Source organism: Ictalurus furcatus, chromosome 21 (genome assembly GCF_023375685.1).
Source record: "Ictalurus furcatus strain D&B chromosome 21, Billie_1.0, whole genome shotgun sequence".
NCBI classification, from domain to species: Eukaryota; Metazoa; Chordata; class Actinopteri; order Siluriformes; family Ictaluridae; genus Ictalurus; species Ictalurus furcatus.
In genome coordinates this window covers 13,855,975-13,882,595 of record NC_071275.1, presented here as the reverse complement: position 1 = coordinate 13,882,595, position 26,621 = coordinate 13,855,975, and the positions used below count along the sequence as shown (strand labels likewise).

At 39.3% G+C, this 26,621-nt stretch overlaps 1 protein-coding gene across 1 annotated transcript in view; it reads left to right on the top strand.

The window, feature by feature from the left end:
• mdfi (MyoD family inhibitor) overlaps positions 1–26,621 on the top strand; it is a 60,116-nt gene that overhangs the window by 19,170 nt on the left and 14,325 nt on the right. The window contains exon 3 of the mRNA XM_053652608.1: positions 10,246–10,377. Coding sequence (XP_053508583.1) covers positions 10,246–10,377 — 132 coding nt within the window. The remainder of the gene's footprint in view (positions 1–10,245; positions 10,378–26,621) is intronic.

Here is a 26,621-nt window from a genome sequence, read left to right as displayed (position 1 = left end):
AGGATTAGTGGTAATTTCCGAGACTGGCCAGTCACCAGCATTGTTTCACTTTCAGCTTCCTGTTGATTTGTGCTCGCCAAACGTACAAGATTGTATAAGCATGTGTTTTTGTCTTTAAGTACACGTAGACAGTTGCAAAGCACAACATCTGCTTGTGTGTTGTTAAATGTAGATATCACCCCCTGGCCTCAAACTCAAGACGTAGCTTGAATAAATCCATCTGGAGCCTGTTAAACGCCACGTAGTTTCTCATATAATGAGCTTACACTTTTTCTTCCGCCCCGCGATCCCTATTCTTTTCGCTAAATTGGCGTATTTGGACAAATTCCAGCATGCAGCTTTGAAGCTTCTCGTCGGGTATCTGTTTTCTCTCCTGGCTGGCTTACAAGCGCCGATTAGGAGCCTATTGTCTTAGACCCGGGGCTTAGTGAAGACGTCGACACAGTTATCAGTGCATCTCACTGCCAGATCCGTCTTGGAAGAGCAGCTAATTATTTTCTCTTTACCCATTAATTGTACCCCTGAGGGGTCAAAGTGGCGAAATCAAGTAAAATTTTGCAACAGACCTGCGCAACACGCAGGGGAGGAAGATGGATGCACACCTTGATACCAGCCACGGCGTCTTTCTTTTAATCCATTCGAGACGTTCGGTTAAGCAGCACCACCTGTTTCTCACAGCCCACTGCGCTGCATTTACAATCCTGCAGCTGGATAGGAATAATTATGTGACAGCCATTGATTGTCAGAAATGGTGTCATTTTGCATGGGTTGATTATTTCGATTCTTCATATGAGGAGAGCCTAGAGGGGCATCGCAGCATGTAAAATGTTATATGACGCATGCTAATGCTGTGAGGGACCATTGAAGATGAAGCATGTGTAGAGAACTAGGGCTGAATAGTTGGGTTGCATGGCTTCACGCGATCCTGATTTTTGAATGGATGAATAGAGAGAGGGTAAGAAATGAGAGACAAAGAGAGAGTGAGAGCGAGGGATAGAGCAGGAGAGAGAGTCAGTGGGCTTTATTGACGCACTTTCTCTGCTGGAATTGCTGTTTTCACTGTATCTATTCATCCACTACATTCCCTCACAGCCCAATGTGCACGCACACAAACACACACACACACATAAACACATGTAGAAATATTTTCACACTACACACACTCTTTAATCCTGTCTGACCCATCACATACTGAGATGCTCACCATTAGGCTTTTGTCCTGATTCACAAACCATGTAGATTACAGATTACAGATGCCACACTTACAGATCACATGCACATAATTCACGTATATTTATAAATTCTTCAAAAATCTGAAATTTGTGTACTTTGGTGTAACTTTCTTTATAAATATTTATAAAGAAATCTGGAACAATATCGATCCATGATTTTATCGCAATTTTTTTTTTCTTGTTTGTTTTTGCACAATATTTTTCAACCAAATTAATTTTCATGTTTCTGAACATATAGCTCTATAATGAAACCTAACCTCAAACTAAAAGAATAACAGAGACACCAATTTAGGCTGTCCTTAGCAACAAAATGTAAACAATTATTTCTCTAATGAAAAAAAAAAGTCACCAAAGCAGATCACCTCTAGTAATGCCTTCAGTATGTAAACGTGCAATAAATGGAAAGTTGATTGACAGGCGAGTGAATATTTATATCTGTTTGAATATTGAATACATTATTAAAGTTGGTTTATGTTTGTATTTAGCATTTTTAAAATAAGCTATTTGTGGTTCATAGTTTTTGTTTTTTATTCCATGTCTCTCTGTGTTCTTTGTACAGCTGAGGAATGGCAGTGTTAGAAAAATATTTGTGACTCGTGTGTAAGTTGTAAAGAGGCACACTTATTTTTAGGTTGCTTAAAACCCTCCTTTTTGACCATTTTGAAGGATGTGAGTAATGTCTTTCCAACGCTTATTTGTTTTCTTGTTTTCAGCGCTGTTTCTCGCTGCACCTTGTTATCTGGATTGCAGCACATTCTTTGGGGTGTTTTTTTTTGGTGGTTCAAACAACCATTGTTTGTGCTGTGCGTGTGTCATTGTGTGAAATCCACTAGTTCCATATAACTGATCTTGAATATTTCAGGCACAAACTCCCCCATTTTGTCATCCATACTATTATGTTTCTAAACAAATCATGAAACAAGCATAAGCTACTAGTAAGGAACCACCTACTCTCGGCTATTATTGGTTTGTTCACATGTCACAAAAGTCTGGTTCATAAAACAACTTGGGATGTCTGATTGAACTGACGACATGAGATATGTGTGTAAAAACAGATTGTGGAGACATTTTAATTGTTCACGATCTAAGATCATCAAATCACCCACCGCTACATACAGCTATTCAACAACTTGGTCAAAGTGTGACATTTGCTGTTTGAGGAATACATATTTAGCTAGCAAGATTTTAGATATCTTTAATAAACTATGTTTTATTTTTTTTGTCCGACTGGCCCTGTAGACAACATGATCTTTGCAGGAACAAACACAGCATAGGCAAGATTAAAAAGTCAACAAAAACACTGGCACATTGTTTAGGTGAAACATGTTTATGGTTTCTTAACATTGAAGGTCAAAGTGTATATGTTACATGTAGGAAAATTAAAAATTAGTAGGTAAATGTCATATTTTTCCTCTTTTGTGGTAGAATTAATCCACATCGACATCCGAAGGGATATTAGAAAAATAGAAAATTACTCAGATGTTTACTCAGATAAATGATTACCAAATGATTATTAAGTTTGTCGCATTATCAGTTACACATATTTGAAATTCTCCATCGATTCCTCAAGCCATTACATCTCTACATCTCTCCTTTGGACATTTATTTTATTTTTTTTCAAAATGTTTGGAATGCTACAATGTATTTTGCGTAATGAAAAGTTGTATACCTTTAATATATTTTTGTAGTATTTAGAAATCCAAATCTACTCTTAATTAATTGATGTATGTCTGTTAAAACAAGACAGTGTGACTTGGTGATATGACTAATGCTATTGCAAACCATCAGCACTGATATTAGACACTTTATATCACTCACTGTAGTATATTGTGGAATGAAGTTAATCATTCCTGTTTATCATATGGCCATTAATTTCACACCTACATCTTTACTTTTTGACCATTTATATATTTATACATAGAAAGTCTTGATGAAAAAGTGTATCATGTTCTTTTAACTTTTTAATTTTTTTTTATTTTAAATAACAAAGATTTTCTAAGTTGGATTGAACCTAAGTGTTAATATTTTTAAATGAAAAATATATTTCGTGCAAGTTTGCAACGTTTCCCAGATTTAAAAAAATAAAAATAAAATCTCAAATGCCAGCTTGAAAAGTTTTGAAAAATTGATTATACTAACAATAGGCTAATACAGTGTGCATTTTTTTTTTTTATAATTGATGTGTACTAGTGTGCTAATACACAGTGTGTGTGTGTGTGTGTGTGTGTGTGTGTGTGTGTGTGTGTGTGTGTGCATGCTGCCCTGCATTGAACTGGTCTCCCATGCAGAGTGTATTCCTGTCTCATGCCCACTGTTCCAGGGATAGGCTTCAGACACTGTGACCCTGAATGAATGAATAACTAAATGATAACTTTTCCATATGTGAAATGTACATACACAGCATTCTGCCACCCTGATTAAGATCATTGACTAAAAGCTGCCTTGCTTTATTTGAGCATGTGTATCACCTTCAGTGTCTTTTTAACGAGTGATGGTTTTAATCAGACTAGGTAATTAACTTCCATTGCAAACACCCAGCACATTGGTCTTCAAGGTCCACCTTTTGCTTTTGGCAGAGATTGAATAGTTTGTCTCTGCTCCAGCCTTGGTATGAAACTGCAATTGCGACATTTAGGGAATTAAAACTGAAAAGGTTTTCAGATTGATGTGGATAATTGTGTTCCATTAAAAACAACATGTTATTTAATAGCTGCTATGTCCTCAGGAAGGTCTTATGGAGCCTAAGTAAAAGTTTTGTGTCTGCAAGACTTTGAGAAAGTAGGGTTGTTTTTTTTTAATTTAAGCATCACTCACTCACTCTTGCCAAGTTCACTGTTTCAGCCGGGTGTAAAACATCCCTAAGTCTCTTGTCTGTTTTCTTTTCTTTTTTTTTTTCTGTTGAGACGACATGTCTAAACCAATGTACTCTTTTCTCTTTCGCTTCATTGACTGACTTTGGAACAGGCATTAGTGAGGAGTTATTAGGAGACAAAGCAACTCTGCCACAAAAAGGGGGATAGGGAGGGTTTGGAAGGACTGGAAGAATTTCAAAGTGTCCCTGTAAAGCCACATGGCTCCTCTGCCTCTAATACCAGACCTCATACCTGCCTACTCTAAGCTCCTAAAAGACTGACTGTGCTCTCACAGGTCTCCAGAGAGTAAATAAGGGAGCACTCCCTGCAGGTATAAAGTCAACGAGAGAAAAACTTGACAGAGGAGATGTTAAGGTTAGCCAAAGTCTCTCAAACTTAACTTTTTTCAAGATCTTAGCCAAATAACTATACTGCTATTCTTTCTTAAGACATACGCCATACTTAAATTTCAATTTAAAGGGACATCTATCAGTATATTTGCTACATGTGTTTGCTTGCATTTTCTCTCATTTGCTGTGATCTCTACCACCCAGAAGTGACATTTACACCACTGTTGACTTCCAGACACAGATGGCTATGGTATTGCTGAGATTCAAACTCATTATTTCCGGATGATAGAGCAAATACTTTTCTGTTGTGCCACTGTGAAGTTGTCACCCTATAGATATGTGAGGTCGAGTCCTGTCAATGCCAAGGGAGCAAAATTGGCTGTGCTGTCTGGGTGGGAGTGATGGAATACTCTCTCCCCTGGCAATCACAACAACACTAGCCAATCGTGGGCATCTGTGAGGTTATGTATGTGGAAGATGGTATACAGCACTTTTCTCTGAGTGTGTTATGTTGCCATGTGATGCAGCATGAGCAGCAGTTGTGGTTGGCTGGCTTCATGTGCCTCAGAGGAAGCATGTGTTAGTCTTCAGCTTCCTCGGTTGGAAGCTGTTGTAATATTATTAAGGAGAGTGAGTGGGAGTTTACATTTGACCAAATTGAGGAGATAAATGGGGAAAAACTAAACAAAATAAAAATAAACGGTTGATTGACCACTCACAGAAATTCCTTTGACAGGGTTGGTCAGGCTGAAGTGGATCCAGAGCCTATGCTAAGAACACTGGGCATGAGGCAAGAATAAACCCTGGAGGTTGAGGATTGAACCATTTGAACCAGAAATTTTGCATGTAAGGGCAAAGCCAAAATTCTTGAAAGTCACCCTGTTGGCTAGGTAGTGTGGGCATGTATTGCTGGGTGTAAATCCCTTGCAGAGCAGTTGGAACATTAAATCAAGTTTTTATTTGGTCTAAAAATAAGTGGAATTAGTTTTCATTTTTACACTCCATCTTGCAAAAGGATACTTTGATTTGTTTCACTTAGGGTTCTATGTAGAGCCCTACAACAGGTGGTTTCCCTGTCTGATAGGATAGGCTCCTGAGTAGAACAATGAGATTAAGTACCTTCAGCTTTCTTAAGAACTCTTGAGGAACCCTTTGTTTCATGATGGATCTAATTCTTTGGTGGTTTCTTTTTCAACAAGCAGTTATAACAAATCTGAATTCTATCCAAGAAACAAAAGTATAAATGCCAATCATACTTGTATACTGGTTCTAGAATGATCAATTTATATGGGTATATACATACTGTGTCAGGTCAAGTTTTTTTCCGGTTCTTTTTTTTTAATGCTCTACCAAAGACAGAGTGGTAAAACACTAAACCTTGACTGTAGTATACGTCTCTATATTGTTGGCTTCTTGAACCCTGCAATTCAGTGTAAGTGGTACCTATTATATCTTAAAGTGGGATATGCTAGTTGCTACTTTATAGTTTCCAAACAGCAATCTAAGATACTAGCCTGTTCCTGTTATTGTGGGGGAAAATATAATAAAATTCAGCGAGCCTCGTACGGCTAAACAAGTGGTCACATAGTTTACCAGGTCTTTATGACCAACAGCCATAACAGTATATTTTTTCATACAATTTTTTTTATTAGGAAACGTATGAGTTGTGTTTACAAGATGAGTAAAAAATTCCATATGTTTCTCACCTCAGGGGTTCATGCATGTAGCATGCACATGATGCATCCTAAAACCATGGCTTCAGTCTGATTCTAATTAACTCTGTCTCACACATGTCTTGGAAAGGCAGATATGGGGGCAAGAGTGTAAGATGTTCTCCTGTCACTTTTGTTCACTCATTGCAGAAGCAACAGATTGGTATCGTGACCTGAGTTGGAGTAGTAATTTTTCAGGTAAAGATACCTTTTACTGCAAGTGTCAATTTGCATTGAGTGACTGTTGCTTTTTCTAAACTCTCAAAAAATTATAATAAAATATTGCTTTACTTGTTACTGCATGTATCTGAGGTGATAACCTTGAGGGTAAACCTTCTTTTACCTTTAGTTTGTATCATTCACTTGAGAAAGCGGTTGTAGTGTAGGGTTCCTAACATTTAGTCCTGGAGATTGATTATCCTGCAGTTTGAAATTGTCCTGTTCGCAACTTAATTAATGATACTCATGAACAACTTGATAAATACAGTAGCTGGTCTGTGTGTAAGCAATACTCTTTAGAGCAGTGGGTCAGCAGAACTGGGGTTGAGATCCCCGAATGTAAGGTGCATATGTAAGGGTGGATTTGAAGATGCACCAAACCGTTAAGGGAAAAAACACAAGACTTTCTGTGTTCTTGCACTTAGCTCAGCTCTGAATATGACCATCCATTCCATCTTCCATACCATTTATCCTACACAGGGTCGCAGCGGAGCCTGGATCTTATACCAGGAAACCCTGGCCAAAAGGCGGGGGACCAACCCATCGCAGGGTACTCATCACGTACACATTCACACACCACTGATAATTTTGTAATGCCGATCAGCCTACAGCACATGTCTTTGGACTGGAGGAGGAAACCGGAGTACCTGGAGGAAATCCCCAAAGCATGGGGAGAACATGCAAGCTCCACGCACACAGGACAGAGGCGAGATTTGGCCTGGAGGTGTGAGGCAAACATACTAACCACTAAGCCAACGTGCCCCCCCTTGAATATGACTATAAATGAACACAAGGAGACACTTTAGCTACATTAAAACATTTTTAGTGAGAAAATTTTGTCATACTGGCTTTGCCATATTAAGCGAGTCCCATAGAGACCAAATGATCTGATATCTCATAATGCATACTCCTTTTTTTCTCAACTGTGAAAGAAGCCTTTTTGAAAGCATAGTTTGGGTTTATGTGATCTCCCTGGACTGCATTAGGAGTGGATTATGATGGAGTATTATGGCATAGCACTTGATAATGGCTCAGCTCCAGTCGTTAATACCCACTGATCCAGACCAGTGGGACTGTAGCAGCCGTGAAGCCTGCGTTCATGGGTAATGAAGGCTATTTTTTTGGGTCATGAAGAGGAGCCGAACATGTGACGCTGAACATAATCTCAGTCTGTTTTCAGCTCCAGTTCCTCTGTACCGCACACAAAGAAAGCCACAGTCTAAATCTACCCTGTAATTCAGTTCTAGGAAGTTTCTCAGTCTCAGTTTCTCTGTCTTTGTCTTTTTGCTTACGTCTTCACAGTAAGATGTAACACACACACTCATACTTTCACGGCATCCAGTCCGCAACAGGCTTTGCGTTTAGATTTGTGCGTCCCTTGACAATGAATTTCGTGTAGATCCTGGCACTCTCAATGGTGGTAATGAAAGAGGCATGGCGAAAGGGAAATAGGTTTCTTTGAAATGTGGTCCACATGGTGAGAATATCCAGAGAGAGGGGAGTAAGCAGCAGTAAGTTCTTGCAGTGGTAGTTGGAGGAGTATCTCAGCTTTGGGTTCAGAGAACACTTACTCTTAGGTAGCACAGGTTTGTGTGTAATGTAGCACACAAAGGCTAAAATAATACCTGTACCTGTGTGAGCAGTGTCAAGATACTGGAAGACATTTTCATGAAACTCAATGTACTGTACTGTATATTTAGTTGATATACATACACTAGTTCGAGCAAAACAAGACAAAGTAAGGCTAGGCTTTGAATGTAATTTAGAATTAACATTTATGAACATCTAACCAAAACCATTTAACCAGGCAATTGAAGAAAGGTGAAACAATTCGTACAAAAATTTATTCTAACCTCCAGTCAGCCACTTAGACTTGGTCAGAAATCCCAAAGATACTGCTGATACTCTTAGAATGGAGTACAGCCATTGCAAATGTTGAACATATTGTTGAACTGTCCACCTTCACAGTATCCTGCTGAATATCATCACATGCTCCTTCAGCAACACTTCAAGCTTTCTTGGAAATTTCTGCCAGTGTCTTGAAATGCTGAGAAATGCCATCAAGCTCTGTATGTATAAAGAGCTGAGACATGTCTCCATGGACAGTTTTTTTGGAGAGGAAATGGGGAGGAAGTTCATTATAAGTTGTCTCGGTAACGAGCCGCATTCGTGTGTGTGTGCGTCTGCTGAAAAGAGAAACTGGCTTGAGGAAAAACAAATGACAGGACAGCTTCTGGTGTCCGGATGCCATGCTGTCATCATCTAAGTCTGTCTGCTTCATGTTGTTTAAGAAGTACAATAACTCTTTGACCCCTCTCCTGTGCTCCATTGGCAGTAAAAAAATGTCTTTCCTGTCCTCAAGTTTGTAAAAAAAAAAAAAAAAAGGTATGTCGACAAGAAAAGAATAAGGAACGCAAGTGAAGGCTGCCAAGAGTGAAGAAAAACAGGAGTCAGCGAGCGCGAGTGACTAAAGCAAATAAACAGAAAGGCGAGCAGTGGAGCTGCAAAAGGGGATGCTGGGTATTTACCGGACAGCAAATAAAGCCCAGCTGGCTCCCATTTGGCCAGGAATGAGAGAGAGGCCATTGAGCAAAATGCAGTGTAGCACTGTTTTAACTCTCATTTTGTTTTTTCTTCTCCTTTTATCTCTTATAAGCTTTCCACCTCCTGTTTCTTCTTTTCCCTATCCTTGCCCTTGTCCTGTTGTTTATTCTCCTCTCGTCTTCCATGCTTTCCTGTAATTTATTCTCCACTTCTCTCAATCCTCTGTTCCTTTTTTTTTATCTCTGCCCTTCTTTTATGCCCTCCTTTTGTTTTGTTTTCTTTCCTTGTTCTTTCTTTTGTTTTTTCCTTTCCTTTCTCCTCCTTGGCTTTCTTTTCCTCTATGTTTATCCTTTGTGCATGCGTTCCTCTCAATTGATTGACGGTTCCAAACTCTTTAATCCGCTTTCATATTCCTTTCCTTACCTGTCTGTTCTTTTCCTCTGTTTTTGTTATCCCCTAGCATCCTTTCCTCTCATTTCCTTGCCATTTCTGAACTCTTTGATCCTATTTCAGTTTCCTTTCCTTTCCTTTTCCTTCCGGTTCTTCTCCTCTATTTTTATTATACCCTTGCATCCTTTCCTCTCATTTCCTCACCATTTTCAAGCTCTTTAATCCTTTCCTTTCCTTGCCTTTCCTTGCCTTTCCTTTCCTCTAAACTGCTCTACTTTTCTTCTCCCATCCCATGTGTTTCCTCTCATTTCCTCACCATTTTCAAGCTCTTTAATCCTTTCCTTTCCTTGCCTTTCTTTTCCTCTATGCTACTCTACTTTTCTTCTCCCATCCCATGCTTTACTTCTCATTTCCTCTCCATTTCTGCGCTCTCTTCTCTCCTCAACGAAGCCTAAACCTGCGCCACTTTGATGTCTGCCCAGCTCAGGCTCTCTGACAGCGGTGTGTAATTACCGGGCCGCATAATAAGCCCGTTTGGCTCCAGCATTTGCGTATAAAACACATGCTTGCCCACACACACACATAAACACACACACACACGGAGTGCGCATGAATGCTCCTTTGAATATAAACATGCACAGTGCACCCCACATGCACACACTTACACATGTACAAGCACGTACTGTTGTGGCTACAAAAGTGATGACCATGCAGAAACGTCTCGGACGTGCAAGCATTCGTGCCATACGGCATTTTTCGAAACAGACACTGTTCCTGGTAGGACAAAAGCGTTTGTTTCCTGTCATAAAATTAGCAGCTGAAAATGTTGCGAGTTTAATATTTACTCTGTGTTCCTTATTTTGCCCTGAACTCATTAACTGGATTTGGAATCAAAACTGGTGTGTGTTTTAATGTGTGTGTTGTCCTTTCCTGTGTTGTGCTTCAGGTGGGGATGGAAGCAGCGAGCACGCCGAGCAGGAGCCACGCATGGAGGAAACAACAAACATGGACAATTTCGACAACAACAACAGTGTATCACAGCTGGATTTCAGCAACACGCCCAGCAAAAGCATCACATGTAAGCTCCTTAGCCAATAATAGCCAGAGTACATGGTACTTATATGGTACATACCATCTAAGACTGACCTAGAATTCACACTGCACACATTCAAAGTGACGGTAGGAATAATTCACACGACTTCTGATTTAATTGTAGCTGGAATTTTATCAAGAGACGTACTGTACCCTTGCCTGCCACTTTAATAGGAACACCCGCTCATTCATACAATTATCCAGTCATCACCTGGTCTTTTTCCAATCATTAACTGTCCAGTTTTGGTGAGGCTTGTGCCCACTGTAGCCTTAGATTCCTGTTCTTGGTTGACAGGAGTAGAATCTGATGTGGTCTTATGCTGTTGTAGTACATCCACATCAAGATTTGAAGTGTTGTGCATTCTGCTCACCACGGTTATTGAGACTGGTTATTTGAGTTACTGTTGGCTTCTTGTCAATTTTAACCAGTCTGGCCATTCTCCTCTGACCTCAGGACTTTCTTCTCCTCTCATTTAAACTGTGGTATGGCTCAGTGAAACAATGAAGAAAAAGTGTATTTTTGTTTATTCTGGTCACAATTGCTGATGTAATGAGCATTAATACTGTTGTACAAAATTAAGTTCAACTCAGTCTTATTTGTCAAGCACTTTTAACAATAGACATTGTCACAAAGCAGCTTTATAGCAATCTGAAGATTTAGATCTAATTAGCAATTCAGAGGGGATAGTGGCAGCTTAACTCCCAGAGAGGACATGAGGAAGAAACCCTGAGAGGAACCAGACTCAAAAGAGAACTCATGCTGTACTGGGAGACACCAGTAAGTGGGATTATATAATCATTATTGTATACTGGTATAGAGGAGTAAAGGCAACTTGTTATAAGTGGCTTGAAAGGATGTTCAGTATGAACATATTGTGAATAAGAGTCATGGGTTGGTCACAGGACAGTCTTTATGATTACAGCAGCAGTACTTAAAACATATAGAAAGTTTGCTGGTGTGATTTGAATGGCTCTCTACAGTATTAACACTTGCACACTGCACAGAAGTAAAAAAAACCCCAAAACAAAACAAAAACAGACTTGATGCATTAAAAAGGACCAGGATAGATAGACAGGAGTTACATTTTGATGATTGGTCAAACATTGGTTGTTTACAGGATATTTCAAAGATGTTTTAGAGGCTTTGCACTGCTTGATCTGTATATGTGCAGCACAGTGGTGCAGCAGGAAGTACTGGTGCCTCATAGCCCCAGGGTCCTCAGTTTGATCTGGAGCACCTCCCAAAAACATGCTGTTGCCTTCGGTAAATTGTAGATTTTAAATTAAGTGTGTTTGAGCAGGGTGATTCCAGGGCAGGGTGAATTCCTGCCTTGCACTCTGTGTACTAGGAGGAGGCTCTGGGTTTACAGCCCTGACATGTTTAAAGCATTTACTGATGATTCAGTGAAACACAAAATGCTGAATTTGGAAGTGTAATCCACTCAGCTATATCAAATTTTATTGTATGCTTCCTCAAAGGCATCAAATAAAATGCCAGGTGCCACACTGCAATTCACAAAATGTTATTATCTTCTTTTCCTAATCACATTGCAACTGCTTATAAACCATACAAGATGTGTATTGATAAAATATAATCACTATCCAATTATAGGTGACTGGAATAACTCAGACTTATGGAAATTATCCATTCCTGGAATTCAATAATTCCAATCCCAACCAGGAATCCAAGAGAGCAAAATTGGTCATGCTGTCTGGGTGGGGGGGGGGGGGGGGGTGACATTCTCTCTGTGCCCTGTCAGTCACAGCAAAGCTAGCCAATCATGGGCATCTGTGAGTTCATGTATGCGGAAGATGGCAGATAGCACTTTCCCTCAGGTGTGTTATGTTGCCATGTGATGGAGCATAAGCAACAGTAGAAAAAAGCTTCGGTTGACTGTCTTCACGTGTCTTGGTGGAAGCTTGGTAGCCTTCACCGTCCCTGGTTGGTAGCTGTTGCTGGTGAATGGTAGCTAGGAATGGGCCAAGACAAAGTAGGGCTCAAATTGGGTAAAAATCCCCCCAAATTTTTGAATACAGCATTTGTTTTGATATTAAAAGAAACTTTTGTTAAAGGGTTTTATTTTTAGAGCCTCTTAATGGCGTTGAAGATTTAGTGAACTTACCTACTTATTGACTATGGGATTTCCAGGGGTATATGTGGAGACAGATGGCTGTGGTTGGCAGTTTAAACTCATCCTCCTCCATTTAGGGCACTAAATATTGACAAGTGTGAAGTGATTATAAATCAGCATTTTGGTGTACTTGAAGCATCCAGATAGCGTGTTCAAAAACGTACCAGCTGAATCATCATTGGCAAAGTGTGCTCCTACTTATCAACATGTACCAAAAGAACCACTGATTATTGTCCAAGAGAAAAGAAACAACTTGTGCAGGGAATTTGCCTTCAGCTTATTCGGTTCTCCTTTCAGAGACTGCCTGCCTTTCTATAAGACCCATATGTCATTCAGGCAAACTAGAAAGATTACAAATCCTTCAAATGATGACTGAATGCTATAGAATGTGACCCTACGCTCTGACCCCAACTTCCTATCATGCTGAGGTATGTGAAGAAAAGTGAAATTTCACTGTGCTGCAATATATATATGACCAATAAAGACTCATTATCATTATCATTATACACACAGGAGTGTAGATAGTATAGATTTGCTCATATCATGGTGACAGCACGCTGGCGAGCCGTGGGAATTTTAACAGTATAAAGTATACGAGGGTGAGACGGCTGATAATCTCTAAAATTATTGATATTAGAATACATCTCATCATAAAACGATAGTTTAATTTATATGCTTACCTTGAACAACAAACGCTCTTAGTTGGCATAGTTGGTAGTTGCTACACAGACACCATGGATTTTGCCCCTCTCTCGCCTCCTCACCTCTCTGATCGTCTTCATTTTGATGTACATTTTGAGTAATGTGTTCTATATTATCCTCCTCACATGACGTGTTTATATCGCTGTAGGGTTACTAGAGAATCAAGACCGTTGCAACCATTTAACATCAGTACCCAGAATGCACTGCGACGTAAACAACAATGGCAGCCTACGAGTGCAAGGATGTTTATTTTTTATTTTTTAACTGACATCTAGAATGTTTTTGTAGAGCAGATTTATATAGCGAATGTCAGCGTTAATTTAATGAGCCATACAAGTCTTCGTAGTCGGGGTTCCCTTTAACCGTTTTGGAATTTCTGACATATTTTACATAGTTCCTCCATTTTCACTGTCTCAAAAGTAATTGGACAAACTAACAGAATTATAAATATAACCCATGCACATCACCAAATGCTGAGTTTCCTACCTTGAGATGCTTTGCCAGGCCTTTACTGCATCCGCCTGCTTGTTTGTGGGTCTTTCTGCCTTCAGTTTTGACTTCAGTATGTGAAAAGCATGCTAGTTGAGGTCAGGTGACTGACTCTGTCATTTTTGAGCATTCCATTTCTTTACCTTAAGAAGTTCTTGGGTTGCTTTTGCTGTATGTTTTTGGGGCATTATCCATCTGTGAAGTGAAGTGAAGTACTGTGAAGTGCCATCCTATCCCTTTTTGCAGCATTTGACTGAATCTGAGCAGAAAGTATATACTTCAGAACTCACTCTGCTACATCTATCAGCAGTCACATCATCAGTAAACATCAGTGACTCAGTTCCACTGGGAGCCATACATGCCAATGCCATAACACTTCCTCCACCAGGTTTGACAGATGATGTGGTGGATGGCATATACCTTCCTTTCCTTCTCCATACTCTCTTCCCATCATTCTTGTACAAGTTAATCTTGGTTTCATCGGTCCAAAGTATCTTTATTCCAGAACTGGGCAGGCTTTTTTTTTTTTTTTTAGATGTTTTCTAGCAAAGTCTAACCTGGCCTAGTCTGTATTTACATTCATGAAGGTGTGTCTTCATTGTAGACATTGACAGTGATATACCTAACTTCTGGCACACGGTGGCTTAGTGGTTAGCACGTTCGCCTCACAGTTCCAGGGTCGGGGGTTCGATTATCACCGTGGCCCTGTGTGTGCGGAGTTTGCATGTACTCCCCATACTGCAGGGGTTTCCTCCGGGTACTCCAGTTTCCTCCCCCAGTCCAAAGACATGCATGGTAGGCTGATTGGCATGTCCAAAGTGTCCGTAGTGTATGAATGGGTGTGTGAATGTGTATGTGAGTGTATGTGAGTGAAACCCTGCGATGGATTGGCACTTTGTCCAGGGTGTACCCCGCCTCGTGCCCGATGCTCCCTGGGATAAGCTCCAGGTTTCCCGTGACCCTGAAGGAAGGATAAGCGGTATAGAAGATGGATGGATACCTAACTTCTTGAGAGTGTTCTTGACTTGGCAAGATGTTGTGAGGGCTCTGTGGTCTTCCAGGCCTTTAGGTGTTGCTGATCTCACGAGTGCATTCCTTCTTTTTAAGAATGTACCAAATTATTGTTTTGGCCACTCCTAAGGTTTCTGCTGAGAGAGTTGAGGTCTGTTTTGTTGTTTTTTTTTCAGCCTAATGATCGCTTCAATCACATTTTGATTGCTTCATTTCACATCCATTGTGGTGACAAAATTACAAAAATTGTGTCCCTGTACAAATATTTGTGGACCCAAGTATTTATCTTCTTGTTTTGTAACTCTATATCCATAAATTGATATGTAAATGCTCACATACAGTAATTCAGTTTTGTTAAACGGCCACATGAGTGTGGAATAAAGTCAGATAGAGTGAAGAGAAAGCTTTATGTGTTGTATTTCTAGATTTAGCAAAAGTACACAAGCGCTTGCTAAGACCATATGTATTTTCACCCTGTGGGACAGCTAGTGGAGGAAGTTGCTGATCGTGCATTTTTTTCTCACGCACACAGTACCACCAACAAGAAACCTGATTCTTCTGCTGAGTTCCAGCGTCTGTCAGTGCTGTGTGTGTGTGTGTGTGTGTGTGTGTGTGTGTGAAGCAATTTTTATGTGTTATATAAATTCCAGATGTAATTAAGGCTACATAACTAGCTTGCTGTGCTGTTAGGATTGCAATAGCGAATTGTTTTATATATTAAGCATGAAACTATTGACTTGGAAGAAAGGTGTTTGGAGTTTTTTTTCTCCAGATTTTTTAACAGTAGAATGTGTGTAACAGAACATATGCAGAACCTGCTGTGAATTATGGGAGACATATTTCCTTTAGTCAAAAAGGGTGATCTTGTGTTGTGAGATATCGCAACATTCTCAGACAGTTCCAGATGCATACTGTTTACTGTGTTGTAGTAACTCAGACAAGCATGTCATTATAGAGTTGAGTTAGACTAAATGTGGTTGTGGGTGTGTGTTTAGGTGTGTGAGTGTGTGTCGACAGTTGGGATAAGACCACCACTAGACTGTGACTAATTGTTCTGACTAAAAGTGCATTGATGTAGAGATTCTGTAACTGAATCACACTGAATTTCTGCAGTCTGTTTTATACCAGCACGGACCTGAGGTGCAAAAACACTCACACACACACACAAGATTACTGCTGTATATTGTTCTGTTTATCCACCTGTCTAATATATTTCACACGTGTACAGTATACAAATGTTGATGATTCAGAATGCAGTAGCACGTCTCGTCTTCAACCTGCCCAAAAGGACCCATCTCACACCCCTCTTCATCTCCCTCCACTGGCTTCCTGTAGCCACCTGTATCAAATTCAAGGCCTTGATGCTTGGTCCCTTTCCAGAACCTTAACACTAACTGTCCCTCAGTGGTGGAATGAACTTCCAACCTCAGTAACGACTGCAGAATCTGTCACTATTTTCAAAAAACAGCTTAAGACCCACCTCTTCCGTGAACACGTAACTAACCTATAAAATTCCAACCCCACATTATACTAAAAAAAAACAAAAAACAATTTACTCTGGCTCTGACACCTCTACTCTGCGCACTTTGCTTCTTCTAGAACTCAATTAAAAGATCTTGTATGGTAGCACAATTTGTATTGTTCTCCGCTTGATATATCGCTTTGCTTGTATCTCCTCATTTGTAAGTCGCTTTGGATAAAAGCGTCTGCTAAATGAATAAATCTACATGTATACATGATAGAGCAAATTCATGGGTGTCACTTTCTAACTTTTTCTCATCTGTTTTGGCAATATATCACTATTTACTCTTGACTTATCAAATATAATAAGTTAAATATCCCAGTCCAGAGTTAACCTCTCACCTTGTCCATGATTATGTTTAATTGCGAATGTTTTCTGTGGTAACCGCCATTGTTAGGACGTTGCCTTGACAGCAGCGATAGCAGAGTTACGGTGCTATGCCACTGGCACTTAGCTCAATCGCGCTCTCAAGAGCACATAATCATTCGTGTTGAATGTTTGGTGTTTGCATTTCATTTGGTCCATAAAGTGTGAGCTTATGTTACTTTTGATTCATTATTCAATCATTCAGCAGGTGTCGACCAAAGACATACATACGGGTTTAACTCCTCATTCAGTCACAGGAAACTACTTATATGCCTTTGATGATTTCAGCTTGGTCTTTTTCTTGATTTTTCACAGACCATTACTTTGGACACATTTGAAGCTGTAGTGTGTTTTGTTCGAAATATATATATATAAAAAAAACAGCAGGGATGAACAAATGGTAAATATATTAGCTAGTGGAAGTGCCAGTTAAAATCATTAATACAGACTAAGGGGATGAATGAGTTTATGAAGTCCTGGGGGGAAGGAGACTGGGTAGCCATAGTCCTTATCCATAGCCGTAGTCCATGATAATGTTTTCAGCTAGCACGATTGCCTCGCACCTCCAGAGTTGGAGGTTCGATTTCCGCCTCCACCCTGTGTGCACTGAGCTTGCATTTTCTCTCCGTACTTTGGGGGTTTCCTCCGGGTACTCTGGTTTCCTCAAGTCATGCGCTGTAGGCTGAATCACATCTCCAAATTGTTCATAGTGTATGAGTGTGTGTGTATGTGTGTGCGCGCGATTGTGCTCTGCGATGGGTCAGCACCCCATCCAGGGTGTCCCCTCCCTTTTGCCCCGAGTCACCTGGGCCTAGGATCCAGGCTTCCCGCGACCCTGTGTAGGATAAGTGGTATGGAAAATGATGGATGTCTAACATTGAGGTGACATTTTGTGCATGTTGTGCTAGCTGGAGAGTTATGTGACAGCTTTGTGCTGCACTTTTTCTCGGTTTCATCACATGCCTGGTGTTACACTGTTGTGGAGTGTCACATGACTCTAAAATCCATTATGTTTAAACATACATACCAAATAAAAAATATGTTTTGAAATAGTTTCTCTGACAACTTTGGGCAACTAAGAGTAATAATAAAAAAATTATTATCCTAGATGACAAATCTGTCCTAGTTGCCTGGGCTATTGATTTGTCCACCGATGTTTTTGAATAAGTGGAGAAAAAAATGTTCCTGAGCTACTGTAAGTCACCCTAGCAATTATGTAATAGTAATTCACCTTCAGTATAAGCCACTCGATATGTACTTGGAGTTGTTGATGAGGTCATATTCTGCTTGTGCAGCCAAAGCTTGTCCCACTGACACACTGCAGATCTTTACTACATATTATTTACCTAATCATATAATGTTTTGGTGAAGCAGTTTGCTAATAGCAGTGCTAATCGCTGATCATACAGAATGTCTAAGACTGGTGTGTGAGTAACAATGCTGCAATCACTGTAGAAATAAAATTCCTAACACTAAAAATTAATATTGTCGTAATGGTTAGAAATGTTGAAAGTTTACTGTCGGTTAGTTTTAGCAACTTTGGAGCAGGGAGAGGCATGTGGAATGTGACAGAGCCTGGGGGAAAGAGGTGGACTGGGCGAGAGGGTGGAGGCGGTCTGATTCGGTGCATTGGCGAACGAAGAGAGGCAGAATGAAATGAGATATTTGGTGAGCTGATAAAAATGGCACCCCCTCACATTATTCCTCATTCCAGTGGTGCCAGTGAAGTATTTTAACTCTTACCCTATTCTAATCTATCCTCCTTGAAGCCTTCAACACAGTCATCCACTGAAACTCAATCATTTTAACTTTTAAGGAAGCCAAATAGGCTTTGGACCAGAAGCATACACATTTGTGTCTCATTGTGTTTATTTAAGAGGAAATAGAAATTCAAATTTCCATATCAGTAACCTAAAAAGAGTTCGTTGTTCAATCACTGTGTAATAATTCAAGATTTAAAAGTGCACGCAAGTGAAAAATTATCCATGTGCTCTTTTTCATGAGTCCAGGAATCCTGGTCATGATACATAGCAGGGGTCAAGATACAGACATTTCAGACAATTCAAATACATCAACAAATACACATGGGTCAGAACAATAAGGAGCATGAACTAGAACACAAGAACTACAGTGTGGTAACATAAGAAGGATAGCACAACGAGGACACAAAACAGGTGAACACAATCAGTAACAGACCAATGAGAGCAGGGGAATGAGACAGGACTAAAACAGCAACAAAGACCTAATAAGTGGTCTAATAAGAAAAAGCACATGGAAAATTAAAAACAAAACATATGGCACACATTCAGCGCTGGGATCTGTGTTGCATGCTGACAAGAGGAATTCATGACAGTAAGTCAGGAACAGTGACTATCATCCACCAGAGCACGTCATTAAACTGTGGATATGTCTTAGTGCAGTGATATAATGTTGGTCTATTACTAATTTGGTTTAAATTGGTGACATTGAAAAAAAAATCACCTTCAAGGATTCTCTTATTGCAAAGTTAATGGCAAAACAATATTATACTTCACAAAATAATTAATGTCCTGTTCTGTTTTTTACAGATCAGTGCTGGCTGCTAAATGTGAGTTAAACAAGAGGAAATAAGAGGAGTGGAGTTGGTTGGACTACATTTGTCAGGCTACTGCCTGAAAATACCAAAAAGAAATAGCAGAAATATACAACCCCAATTTCATAAAAGTTGGGACGCTGTGTAAAATGTAAATAAATTTTTAAAAATGCAATGATTTGCAAATCTCATAAACCCATATGTTATTCACAATCGAACATAGAAAACATATCAAATGTTTAAACTGAGGGAGTGTACATTTTAAGAAAAAAAAGCAATTTTGTATTTTATGGCTGCGACATGTCTCAAAAAAAAGTTGGAATGGAGGCAACAAAGGGCTGGGAAAGTAAGTGTTACTAAAAAGAAACAGCTGGAGGAACATTTTGCAACTAATTAGGTTAATTGGCAACAGGTCAGTAACATGATTGGTTTAAAAAGAGTATCTTAGAGAGGCAGAGTCTGGCTCTGCTCAGTCTATCACTCACACACAGTTCTTTAAACTTATTTATTCAGACAGTGTCAGAATAATTCTCTGACATGAAATGAGGAAGAAACCTTGAGATATAGCAGACTGAAACTTGAACTCATCCTCTTCTGGGTGACACCAGATAGTTGGACTATACGTCATCACAGCATACAGGTGTAGAAGATTAAAGGCAAATGCCACTAAGTGTGTTGAAAGGATGTTCAGTATAGTATGTAGTTCAGCATGTTGTGAATAGGAGACCTGGGATGAGCACACAACAGTCTTTATGATTACAGCAGCAGTTATTAGAAAGTACAAATCTACATTATCCAGGTGAGATTATACACTGAAGAGTGAGTTTAAGTCATTTTGGGGAAGTGAGAATATTTAGGATATTCACAGGGTCCCATCCATAACAGCAGAATGTGAGTCACCAGTTCCAGGCAGAAATAAAGCATCAGGATGAGTCAGGCAGATTTGGAGGTAATGAGAAGTTATGAAAGTTACACTATGAGTCACACTAATGAACCAGGTTAGCTCTGTTGATTCAAGGTTTTCATTTAACTTTTCAATTTCTGAGTATAAAATCGAATTATAAGTCTCTTGCTTAATACAGTCACATGAGGGTATTTATATTGGCATATTATGTTAGGACTAGCCATTTTATCCATCAGAACAAACTCCACACTGGCTTCCATTAAATTAAGCAAACTCTGTGCAGCTGAGTGTGTAAAAGCATGCAAGGACTCATCCATATCAAGAATCTACAGTAGAGTAGTGCAGAACTAAGCCCAAATTGTAGGACTTAATCCTCTGCTCTCCCAGAAAACTAATCATGGAAATAGGTTAATGGGTGTATTATTGTTTTTTATTACATAGAATTTGTATCTAATTTTATTATACATATTTTATTAGAAGGGATATACAGTATACAGGCTTTAGGGATAAGTCATTTATAAAAGTTAGTACAGTAAAAAGTCCAACACAAGAACAACATGTACAGTATATTAAGTAAAATATAGAAAACTTACAGAACCAAATGAGTAAAAAGACCAGTAGCAGGCATAGTATGCAGGTGTGATTGCATCAGAGATTGGATGGTAGGTTCTCTCTGAGACACAAGATCTCTCAAGATCACCCAAGCTCTCCCGCAAACTTTGGGGTTACAACCATTTGATACTACTTGAGTATACTTTTAAGTCATTATACAGTTATTAACCAGTTTGTCAACCACTCCATACATTTTCATGACAGGATGAGCCAATTGGGCTATAAACAGAAGACCCCCGTTGAAGTTGTGATAAGTAAGGAATAAAACACAACAGACCATAATACACAAAAAAATAATAGCACGATGTGTTTTGCTTATATGACCGCAGTTTGCCAATGATTCAATTAAAAAAATGTATTAATCATTGACACATCACTATTTAACTGTTTATAGTTTATAATTTGTTTATAGGGACAATAGTATGCTGTACCACAAGGTTCTTTTAAACAAATCAGATTGTTTTATTATACGTGTCACACAGAGAATATAAGATAAATGTTCAATCACCACATTGTTCACCATGAAATGACGATAAAAATGACAGCTGATGTGACATAAAAAGTATCTGCCATGCATACAAATGATCAGGATTTTTTATTCATATGGTCTTTCTGACCTGCATTCCTGATTTTTTTGTTCCAGCCAGTCCCAATTACTGCCAAATCTTATAAATCTACTACAGTAGATTAGAAATTTCCGACTCCTTAAAAGCCGTTCATGGCATTAGAGAGTTGTGTAATACCGTGGACCACATGTGCAGTCGCACTCCTTTTCCCGTCTGGTTTCCTGTGACGATAGACATGTGAGAAGTGTCTGTTTGGAGCTTGTAAAATAGTGAACACCATTGCTTCATCGGCTTTATGGGGAGAGTGTTTCTTAATAGATCCGTTCACTCTCTGAAGCATGTGCTTACTCTTGTTTTTTTTGGGGGGGGGGTTTAAAAAAAATTTTTTTTGTACATTCTGTGACCCATTCATCACATGACTGGTCAGTGAAAATAGGAAATAAGCATGGGTTATCGAGACGTGCGTCAGATTGATGCTGACAGCAAAAACCCTGAGGTCATATCACGTTCCACGAGGTCCAGATGCTCGGGCTTGGAGCGATGATGTCATGAGGGTTGCATGCATCTGGACAGAGTGCCTGCGGCCAGTGCGTCTGTGAACAAAGTGCAACGAAAGCCATGAAATGCTGCTAAACTGCTCTTTCTTGCGTGTCTGTGTGAGATCATCAGTTCCCACACATAGTCATGTGGATAAAAGAAAGCAGAGGTTTTGTCTTCCTTTCTATTTATCAACATTTAGTCACGTCTTTCCAGAAATCCTGCTGTTTCCTGACGTAAAGGAGGTGCATATTTTCCCGACATGTGTGAGATCATTTCTAAGTTTATCCTCAAACCTCAGCCATATGTCCCACATTTGTCTGGAGGAATAATAAAACAATCATGTACCTCAATTCCAGGGTGTTTATACTATCAGAGTTTATACGTCTGATAGTAACATTTAATGTATTTTCCACAGGACTAACATGGAAGCAATTTGAATTAATCTAAATCTATTGCTCTTCGCCTAAAATATTTAATAGCACTGATGGGAATACTTACATTTTTGCCATTCTCCCATTAGCAGCCTACAGCAGACATTGTCACAAGTACTCAGCTTATCTTGGTTTTAAACAGCCTCACTGTTCACAAATATCTGCTAAGAAATTGTATCTCCCATGGTCTGCTACACTAATGTTACATTAAGAAAGATTGTCTAACTGTCTTCCATATGTTAGAACTGTGACAAATGTTTTTAGTTGTTTTTTTTATAACTGATAAACTCAGGATGACTATTTATTTATTTATTTGCTGAATTTAACAATTATTCCCTGTCCCAATGATAATAAGTCATTTAAATTACAAATAAGGGATTTGACAGTCATGCAAGAAAACTAAAATTGTTTTTATATTTTTATCTAAACTGTATGAAATCAGTACATGTCGCTGTACCATTACTCTTAAACCACAACTGGACAGGCTAAATTTATCTGGCCTGTTTTAACCATAAACTGCTGTGCTCATAGTTCACATATTTTGCTCGTTTATTTATACACCTGCCGATCAAGATAAGTGGGGCAGCTGCTGCTCAGGTGGCAGAGCAGGTTGTCCACTAATCGTAGGGTTGGAGGTTTGATTCCAAGCCCACGTGACTCCTCATGTCAAAGTGTCCTTGGGCAAGACACTGAACCCCAAGTTGCTCCCAATGGCAAGCTGGCACCTTGCATGGTAGCTCTGCTGCCATTGGTGTGAGTGTGTGTGTGTGTGAGAATGGGTGAATGAGAAACAACGTAAAGCTCTTTGTAGAACCGCTAAGGTCAAAAGGCGCTATATAAATGTAGACCATTTACCATTTACTTTTCCAACCACGATTTCCCTATAGGCAGAATTAAATGTCAGATCAGTGATGGCCTATTTAAATGCAGCATCGAAACTATCAAATGTTGTAGAATCCATTATTTTTAAAAAAAGGTTTTGATCATTCCAATGCCTCATGCAAATTTACTTCTGATTCTGTGTGTGTGTGTGTATATGTGTATATGTATGTATATGTATATATATATATATATATATATATATATATATATATATATATATATATATATATATATATATATATATATACATACATATATATATAGCCAGGGTGATTTTTTAAATTTATTATTTATTCTTTAGCAGACCTCAACTCTCAATCATCCAAGTTATTATATTTATTATTAAGCTCCTGTGATTATCAGCTTTTTTGACTGGACACATGAATTAAATGAGTTTAAAACCAAACCTCAGTGTGTAGGTTTTTAAATAATTTCATCAGTAGTGTTGCTTAATGGGTTCTGTTGGTGGAAAGTTCAGAAATACTGTAAAAATCTCTTTGGCTCCAACAAGTATTATTGAACACAGTTAAATCATAAGCCTGATATTGGAATACTTGGCTTATATTCATGAAAAAAAAAAATCTGCATTGACGGGGACTGTGGAACATATTCTGAAGTTGAAAGAGGTTCTTGTCTGCAAAATTTTGAGAACCGCTGATCTACAGCAACACACACCACTGATAGGACACACAGCAATCAATCTCAGTTAGATTCTCTAACATGCAGCGATTATTTTAATTGCCTGTATGTCGTTGTTTCAATCTTTCTTGCCCGTCTTCAAATGAGTGTCTTCATGAAGTTTTCCTAGTGTGTGTTACATTTAGATTTGTGTGTGTGTGTGTGTGTGTGTGTGATACAGATTTAAAGAGGTTTTTCTAGGGGTGGTCCTTAGTAACTTCCTGGTCCCTATGTTCCCTATGCCAATTAAACTAGTGAAAAAAACAGTGATGTAGCTGAGGTTGAGAAACTGCCAGAGCTAGAATTCACACACCATGCTTTTATCCAGTGTTTCTGGTAGCAAAACAAAATCTTCTTGTTTCAGCCACACCCATTTCAGGTTCAAATTCGAATACAAATACAGATGCAAATATTAGGAGCACTAAACAGATACAGATACTTTCGGATTGCATTACACCCCTAGTGTGTGAGTGAGAATGAACATGAGCGTGTGTGTGTGTGTGTGTGTGTGTGTGTGTGTGTGTGTGTATGTGTGTGTGTAGTACTGAAAAAGCCAGAACAAAGGCCTATGTTAAGACTTTCGTCTAATAGCCCATCAGGGATTTATATCCTTGGCTAAGAATATGCTCATCTCATCTCATGTGATGGAATGCTTTCTCTTTTTCGCTCTCTCATCTCCATCTCTGGCACAGACGTAAGAGAACATTTATTCAATCTCAGCAGGACTTAAAGCTCAATTCCGGCCATTTTTCATTCATCCATTATCACCCTTCAGAAGGGCCCTATCAGGGGAAATACACTCCTTTAAAGCAGGTGAAAAATGATGGCTTAAGCCTCAGCTCTGAAATTCTCTAATTAGACTTCTCATCACTAGAGATTGTCATTGAAATGAGCCATGGCAAGTGTGGATTAAAGTCCGATTTGAACTCCTTCACCGTCTTTTTTAGGAGTCGTCCTCTCAGAGACTCGGATCATCATGAGGGGTCCAGGCAACATATGTATAGCAACTGCACCCATAGAAGAGATCACACACTGTTCATGAGATTTGGCAGACTGATTTGTACTGTCCAAAAGAATCTTGTCATAAATTTTTGGGTGTGCTGTTTAATCCCTCTTGTTCTATCAATAGGCCGAAGTTGGACACATTTTAGCCTATAACTGGGTGGATCACATAATCAAAATAAAGTGTGTGGAACCAAATCGGCCATACGTCTCCTACAAACATAGTGCAGTGATTAAACTTTAATCAGATAATATTTGTCAGTGATGCACTAAATATGACGTGAAAACATAATCATACTGTAATATGTAGTATATAGTATACTCAGCACGTTCCCCTCACGCTGCCAGGGTTGATTGTTCGATTCCCGCCGCTGCCCTGTGTTTTGTGTTAAAACATTATAAAGCCTGAGTCAGATAGTGTTGTGATGGTACTCGATAAAAGTTAGAACATTTTATAACATTTATTTAAAGAACGCACTAATGCACTCAACAGCAAGGACTTTATACTGACTCAAGACCTTAAATGTCTTTGGTACCTATGCTCATTAGGCGTGCTGTAGCCATGGGGTTCATGATATAGTCCATGATATTTACATTTGAATAGGTTTAATCCAAAGTTCAATAATTCAAAAATAAGTTGGCCTGTAAATCATGGACATAATGTATTCTATGTGTGGAATTGGACTATGGCTGTAATAAAACATCCATCAAACCATTTTCCATACCGCTTATCCTACACAGGGTTGCAGGGAGCCTGGAGCCTATCTCTGGTAACTCTGGGCACAATTGGGGGACACCCTGGACAGGGTGCCAACCCATTGCAGGGCACAATCACACACACATTCACATACTATGCACAATTTGGAAGTACTGATCAACACATGTCTTTGGACTGGGGGAGGAAACCAGAGTACCTGGAGGAAACCCCCGAAACACACGGTGAACATGCAAACTCTGCAGACACACAACAGATGCTGGATTTGAACCCCTAACCCCAGAGGTTTGCCACCATGTCTACCATGATACTGTATAAACCATAAATCCATTTAAATCACAGAGTCTAACGTGTTCTGTGTGTGGAAGGTTCAGAAACATAAAACTCTATGGCTCTAATAAACATACAAAATATTATTGTACACATTTAAATAATGTTCATGAAATAAATCTGTACTGAGGGGGTCCATGGAATTGATTTTATAGTTAAAGAGGTCCTTTGTTAAAAAAAAAAAAGTTTGAGAACCACAGCTGTAATATTTGACTGAAATTTCAGATCCTCTTTTATGTAAACATGTGCCATAGAATGGACGTTTATGCATATCACTATTTCATGGTGGAGGCGAATGAAAAGGATCAAGCCTAACATTAGGCACAGTGTTTTAAGCACGTATCTTTAGCTTTGCATGGCTGTGTTTTTACTAATTGTGTGTATTTGTGTTGTACCCCTTCAGCGTGAGTCAGAGAGCATTGAGAGCACTGAGTCATTGCTCTCTGCTGCCATGTGTCTGAAAAACAGGAGCAGCATTACTCACTGCATTTTGGATGCATCAGGAGATTAAGGGTTGTGTGTAGTGGTACAAAAGGCTCTTTTCTTTGTGCATGTTTGTGTGTGTGTGTGTGTGTGTGTGTGTGTGTGTTTTAGGAGTAGTATGTGCTGTTTCAGGGTGGAGTAGTCATCACTGGCTGAATCACCTTGCCTTTGACTCACCTCTAACCCCCTGATGCTAGGCTGCCAGGCTGATGTCCACACCCCTCTTGTCATCTTTTTTTTTTTTTCTCCAATTCTTAACTGTTTGTCCCTCTATCCACCCTGTCTGTGAAGTT